The sequence below is a fragment of the Gavialis gangeticus genome, unplaced genomic scaffold (assembly GCF_001723915.1).
Source record: "Gavialis gangeticus isolate Ggan-Ray unplaced genomic scaffold, GavGan_comp1, whole genome shotgun sequence".
Lineage (NCBI taxonomy): Eukaryota > Metazoa > Chordata > Crocodylia > Gavialidae > Gavialis > Gavialis gangeticus.
The window spans coordinates 18,428,386-18,435,354 of record NW_017729014.1 but is presented as its reverse complement, the minus strand read 5'-3'; the positions used below and the strand labels follow the sequence as shown (position 1 = coordinate 18,435,354).

At 48.3% G+C, this 6,969-nt stretch overlaps 1 protein-coding gene across 4 annotated transcripts in view; it reads right to left on the bottom strand.

Annotated features, from left to right (window-relative positions):
• Positions 1–412: 412 nt before the first annotated feature.
• KAZN (kazrin, periplakin interacting protein) overlaps positions 413–6,969 on the bottom strand; it is a 417,992-nt gene continuing 411,435 nt past the window's right edge. For 3 of the 4 annotated variants that reach the window (XM_019511879.1, XM_019511878.1, XM_019511877.1), the window contains exons 9-13: positions 6,708–6,913; positions 5,825–5,943; positions 2,615–2,846; positions 1,837–1,938; positions 413–1,371 (exon numbers count right to left, since the gene is read on the bottom strand). In XM_019511879.1, coding sequence (XP_019367424.1) covers positions 1,201–1,371; positions 1,837–1,938; positions 2,615–2,846; positions 5,825–5,943; positions 6,708–6,913 — 830 coding nt within the window. In that variant the 3' untranslated portion in view covers positions 413–1,200. The remainder of the gene's footprint in view (positions 1,372–1,836; positions 1,939–2,614; positions 2,847–5,824; positions 5,944–6,707; positions 6,914–6,969) is intronic. The other variant, XR_002096397.1, reaches the window with a different exon arrangement.

Genomic DNA, 6,969 nt, shown 5'->3' with positions numbered 1-6,969 from the left:
CAGGAAGCTATTGAGTTCAGATATGGCAGCACGCAGATAAGTTGTGTGACTGGCAAAATGACTAAGCCAAGGCCATCAGGCTCATTTTTCAAATTCAAATCTCAGTCTGGACTTGAACTCAGGACTGGATAGCTAGGGGAGGGGTGCACTGACTCATTGTACTTTAAAGCCTACTGACTAGGGACTGTAATTTCATTTGCTGCAATGAGCAAGGGCCTCTTGCCATACTTCCTGCTCCCTCCCAATCCTGCTCCCTCCTAGGATTTTGGTGTGGGTAAAATATCCTTAGCACATTTTTTCAAAGAGATGAGATGCAAGAAGATATCAGCCTTAATGAACATTTTCAGGCAATGTCTCCTGCCCTGAGGTCTCCTCAACTAGCAACTATCTTAAAAGCCACAAACTGTCCCAGTGATGTATTCAGCTGTTTAATATATTATACTTAATGAAATTATGCACTGCCATGGTGTGTCACAAAGCAAGTTATTACAAACAGTAATTCTCACAATTCTCTGTGAGGTAGGTAAGTAGCATTACATCCACTTTACAGATGAGTAAACTGAGGCATGGAGAGGTTAAATGACTTGCCCAAGTTCACAGAGTGAATCAGTGGCAGAGCAAGAGCAGAGCCCAGGAGATCAGACTCCCTTTCCCCCTGCTGTAACCGCTCGAACACGCTCTTGGCCGAGATAATGTAACGTGTTACTGAAACAGGACAAATACACTTACCAGCAACCTACAGTTACCATTAGCACTTGGAAACAGCACAGGCAGCATCATTACAATTTCAGTTTTAGGCAAAGTAGGGCAAGGCTGCTTGCTGACTGGAGTGGGGTTTGGGTCAGGCCCAAGCAGAGACGCATGCTGGGAGGTCACAGGGAGTTCTTTCTGCAGAGGGGTTGCAAGGTGCCAACAAAGCCTCTCCTGTTTGCATGGAGGAAAGGAGTACCTTGAGGAGCTATGGCCTGCCAAGTCTGTTGGTCCCTTCTCCTCTCGTAGCCCCGCTTCTTCCCCCGAGTCTCCCCGGGCGCTGGTGGTGGCAAGTCCCTGCAGAGACCAGCTCCGTGGCAGTCAGCGCTGCAGACTTCCTTGTGGGGTTTCCATCATCCTCCCCCCTGCAATATTCACCGCAGAACTGCACCTTCCGGATGCACCTTGCTCTCGGTAGTTATGCGGGAAGAGCGGGCAGGAATGTCTACCTCACTTGGCTGGGCTAATGATGGCGTTCATCTCCTCCGCCAGGTGCTTCCGCAGGATGTGCTTGGTGCTAGGGATGCCCAGAGCTGTCGCCATGGCTTCTGCGTTGAACGTCGGCTCTAGCACCAGCACAGCCCCGTGGACTCCGCTGTTCATCAGGTTGTCTGCATACTCCTAAAGGCAACCAAGCCATAGAGTTACCCAGCACGCAAGAGTCCTGTGCCTCCTTTGCTAGTAGCTGCTGACATGAGAGCGGATGATATCCGTGGCTGCTCTGGCTAGGGGTCGGCAGGCTGGCTGGTAGGGGTTCCTCACCCCTGCCTGACTGCTGTCTCCCCCCGTATCAATCCCACAGCGCTTAGGTCTTTTTATACTAGATACTTCCTCTGCCCGTTACCAGTCTCTGCTGATGAAGACTGAGCCTTCCAAAGGCAGAGGCTTCCCAGGCCTCACTTCAGGCGCTATCGTTTGGGGATGCAACCCAAGGAAAAGGAAGGCAAATAATGTCTCAGCCACCTCCATCAGTGAAATTCTCCCCTGTAAAAAGCACTAAGTGGTATGTGGGCCTGTGCGTTGGGGCTGCACAGGGAGGAAGGGCCATGCCTAGTGCTCACCATCTGTACAAAGAGCAGGTCCTACCTTCAGATCGATGTCCCTCACCCACTTGAGCACCCGCTGATTTGTCCAGACAAGGGGGTCGACGTTCTGCGTCTCGCAGCGAGCCCTCCGCTCTTGCAGAACCTACACGCATAAACACAGCATTATTCACAGCACCACGGTCCTTGCCACCTCCATTCGACACTTATTCCACAAAGCCCAGAGCTGTATCCTCTTCTACCATTGTCAGACCTAAGATACAGGCCAACTGTTGGGGGTCTCAGAGGAAGAGGGAACAAACAGCCCAGCATACCTGGAGTCAGTCCAAGACAATGCAGTGCAACCTGAAATGGTCACTTGCTGAATGACATTTTCCTTTTTCTCTGCTTGCTTTCCAGGTAGAGAAGGATCACTTAGAGTTGGGGAGGTAAAATCCCTTAACGTTATCTAAGCACCTCTCACCAGCAGCAGAGTTCAGCGCAGCCCACTGCCTGCCATACAGCTCAGTTTTGAATGTGCCTTGCTAGATGAGAGCTACTCCAGCAAGCCTGAGCAAGTGTGTCTCCACTCAATGCAGCTGCTGGGCAGAAAGGCTATATAATATATATAAAGCAAGGCCAACTGAAGATGAGGATGCTCTGTCCCAGAAGCAACTGAACCACAAGAGCTGGGAGCACAGAGTGCTTACTCCACAGACACTAGGATTAGCCTTGGCTAGAAGACCCATCCTTCGTTATACAGACGAGCAGTTCCCCCTGAATGGGACACCTGGTATACCAAAGCCAGCCACGCTGCCTGGTTTAACCATTTCTCTTCTCACCTCCTTGCTGAAGTTGACTTGAAAAAGCAGCTCTATTCCCAACAAGATGCTGATCTGGTGGAACCTTTTGGACACATTAAGGTGCTTTTCCAAATCTCGTTTCATCAGTGAGTTCAGCATCCGTCCATCAATGAGATGATTTTGGAAAGCTTGGGAGTACTGAGACAGGCCGATGTCATTCAGCCAGGCTTTGGCTACCCAGTGGTGATCCAGCTCAGAGGCTTTAGACAAGCTGAAGAGTGCATAGGAAACAGGAGGGATAAGGATTAGATCCGAGTCATGACGTATGATGCTTCTGCCACCCAGTGCTCAAAATCACACGTCCTTAAGCCTGGTGTGGGATCAGGGCTTCATTTATTGCTACATGTCTACATTTGCTTTAAAGTCTACGGGGGAAATTATTTGTACTCCCATCATTAAAAAAACCCCAGCAGAAAGTCTGCTGACTTCTTAGCTTCTGTGTTGATCACTGCCATTATCCCCCATATAAAAAAAATCTAGTGCTGGGTGCATGAAATTATTCAGGATTTCCCATTGCCCTTGAAAACATTTCTGGCATCACCCCCACTATTGAGTATGCCCTAGCTACTCAGTCGCTGGCCACAGGATGTCAGCATTGCAGCACAGAAATCCTCTAATGAGGCAGTCGGGGATGTATTATATGAATGGGATAGTGAAATCCACCCCCTTCTAATGTCTGCTTTATATTTGGGGATGAGTCACAGTATCCAGGGAAATATGCCCACATTGGTCACTAAACTCCTCCACCAGTGACCAGGGTCAGGCACACATCAGAGGTGAAAGGAAAAGTAACTCTGAGTCTGCTCTTCATCCCGCTCACCCTGGATGTACATGAACATTAAGGGAATTACTTGCAGCCTGTTGGCAGCCGCCTTAAAACTGGATGGGAGATGCCCAACGGCTCCGGCAAGGGGCTCAATAGCATTACCTTAATTAATCTAGCCTCACCCTCTCTTCCCAGCTCTGAAGTATGTAATAAAGCAGAGACCTAGCAGAAAAGTCTCCTGACATGAGAGTCTTTCTTATTTCCCCTCCTTGCAATAGTAAATGCAATGCTAATTTAGAGCATGCCGTGTTAATTAGCTGCTTGCTTCTCTTAACTCTCAGGAGACGGGGCTTCCCAGAACAAATCTGAGTGATGGGCAACAGCAGAAAACTTCCTAGAAAGCAGGTAGAGCAGAGGTTCACACCTGGTTAAGGTCCAGCATTTATTTGCAGACTATCGTCTGCCCCAGTAACGCAGGGAAAGAGCTGACACTGAACTGCCGCTCACCATGGCAGCTCCTCCCCGATGCATTTTTTGAGGACAGCAAGCAGGAGCCCTCTTGGAGTCTCAGGGGGTGCCAGACCCCTGTGTTGCTGCCCAAATTTCTATCTGGGATCCTGTAGCCAAAGAGCACCCCCCCTTCTTGGAGCCACGTGCCGGCAAATGAGGGGCAGGACTCATCCCCACGCACGACTCCTCCCCTGTGCAAACGGTGACCGGGATCTCTGCTAGGAATGGGAAGTGGTGGAAGCCCCCTGCTTCCAATTCACCCGCAGGCTGAGAAGCTGAATTATACCATGCAGCCACCAAGCATTAAAAAGCCATACAGAGTCATGGATGTCACTAAGCCCTGGATGACTTAGAGCCTGGGATTAATACCCCAAAGACTCTCCCTTTGCCTGAAAAAGGGTGTTTGTACCCTTGCAAAGAACAATTTTCCCAACTATTTAATTAGTCTAATAAAAGAGATCACATTTAGCCAAAGAACTTTGTCTGCCGATGTCCGTAGACCAACATGGCTACAATTAAGACCCCCTAAAGCTCAGGATCAAGGTAAAGCTAAAACTAGCCATTTCCAACCCAGCTACAGGTCTAGAGAAGATACGGTCTGATGTAGAAGGGAGCTATGCGGGGTTGTAATCTTGGCAAAATCTTGCTCTACTTTGCTTTCTTTTCCTGACTTGCTAGTGACGCCCATGCTCACATCTCACTAGGCCACTAAGGGGGCTTTTTCTTGTCTTCTCTCTTTTTTTCTTTTTGATTTGGTGGCTTTAAATACAAGAAACAGTTTGATTTATTTATTTTTTTCTTTTTAAAATCAGCTTGGCCAGCTCTGTGAGAAGCAGCACCACGCTCTACACTTGACTAATTAACTGAGCAAAAATGATGGGGAAATCACCGAGGGAAATAATTATGCAAAACAAAAGCCCCAGTTTGGTTCAAGTGACTTTTCTCTCGCACTGAGCCCAGCAGTATGGATTCTTCCCCGGCATTTGTTTTTTACTTTTTTTTCACTCTTTCCTTTTTTTTCCACAGAAAATTTAATCTCTCTTTGCCTGACTTCTGGAGACAGATAAGTGTGCACGTGTGTACATACACCCCCACTCCCACCCCAAGGAGGTTTTAAGAAAAATGAACTTGTTTTACAGAATACAGCAACTGTAAGCTGTAAAGGTCAGACTAGCATCAGGCAATGCTGTGGGAAGCAAAACCAGGGTAAAGGTTTGAGGGCGCCAAAAGTTGTTATGAGTTGTCCTTGAAATGAAAGAAAAATACAGCTGCAGAAGCTTTAGGTAACCATGCCTTTAATATGTTTTAGCTTTACTTTTTTTGGTATTGGCACAAATTAAAAGGCATAATCAGATAGGCCAAGTAGTATAAATAATGGCTTAGGATAGTATAAAAGGCGGGTTATTTTGTGATTCTCATCACTGAACTACCAACCGCCAAATCCACTATATTTTGTTAACATGATGTATTACTTTTCACGATTTGTTATTCTTTGATTTTGCTCTTACCACATAAAAACTCTAATTTAACATGCAAATTTATCTAATAAGGATCCTTCTGGGAGGCTGTGTTTGCTTTCAGCATTGCTGCTTTCAGTCTTTTAGGGTCCGAAAGGATTAATCACAGCCAATTCCAGCTCAGCATGGTACGATAATGCTAGTGTAGGTATTTAAATAAAAGGGGAAAAATAACTGAACTGGCAACAACACCCATGCGCAGCAGTGCATGCATTCCTCCCACATGCCCTTTGGCATGTACACAAACATGCACATATGCAAAGCTCCACATGCACACGTGTAAGTATAGGCATGCACATACACATAAGCGTGTGCAAACCTAAGTGCGTGTGGCCATACATATGCGCACATCAATTAATACAGAGTGAAATTCTGATGCCCCGAGGAAGTCCGTACCATCTGCCTGCCTCCGCGTCTCTGTAGTCTTCTATTGCCAGTCGAAGTTTGCGGCGGTGAAGGGAGTTACACACGCCAAGCTCTGTTGCCAAATCTTCATCGCTCAGAGTTAACAACATCTGTGCTCGAAAGGAAAAAAAAACAAGGCAACCATGGACTTAGGGACTCAGGTCTTGCATGATGGCAATGCAATATACTTGTTTTTACGCCACGTGGTTCCTAAAAACCCATCCCCACATGGTTTCCAAACTTAACTAACTAAATCATTGGGAAGAGAGGAGCAAGACATTCAGGGTCTTATCGGAGGACCCAGGTTTTGTTCTCGGCTCTGCCACCAACTTCCAAGGTAACTCTGGGCAAGGCACTTCGTCATTTGAAACCGGAGTTTCCCAGTCTGCAATACAGGAGTAACAAGAGCATCTACTCCATCATACCACTGTGAGGATTAACTCATTCCTTTGAGAAGTACAGACTACAAGGAGGAGCATCACAGAAGAAGCGTAAGGATGCAGATCAACTAGAGAGTGAATAGCAGGAGTGGATACAACTCAGGGGGAAAGCTGACGGGGCAGCTGGGAAAGGAGGTGCAAAGAGGTCAGGGAAGGCGGCTGCAAGCAGCAGACACCGCACAGAAGTCTTTTCTCTCAGCCCAGATTGCATATAGTGAGGAGATGGAGGAGGAGGCCAGGAACTGCTGGACAAGGGAGCCATCATAATCCCCTGCGCAGGCTCGAGCTGCAGCGTATGGACCCAGTTTTAGCAACCGAAGCCCCTCCAGGTGCAGAGATGGGCAGACTGTCATGCCCTGGCTCTGAGCCGTCCCCATTCTTGGCAGAGGGCTAGCAACGCGTCAGACATTTAAGTGCCCAGCTGATTCTCTTACCTTCCCGCTCTTGATATTCTCAGCGCAGGCCTTGACGTACATGGGCATGGCCATCACCACCTCCAGCCACGTCTGCACGGTGCTGGCCTTCCACTGAGACATGGGCGTGGTGCGGACCAGCTCCACCTGCTGCAGCCGGTCGACCTGCTCCTCCCCTTCCGACAGGCTGAGGCTCAGGCGGGTCGGGCTGGACAGGCTGTCGGAGTCTGAAATACAAGGCAAACAGTGGAGATGCAGCTGGATGGCCAGCCAAAGGAGCCCC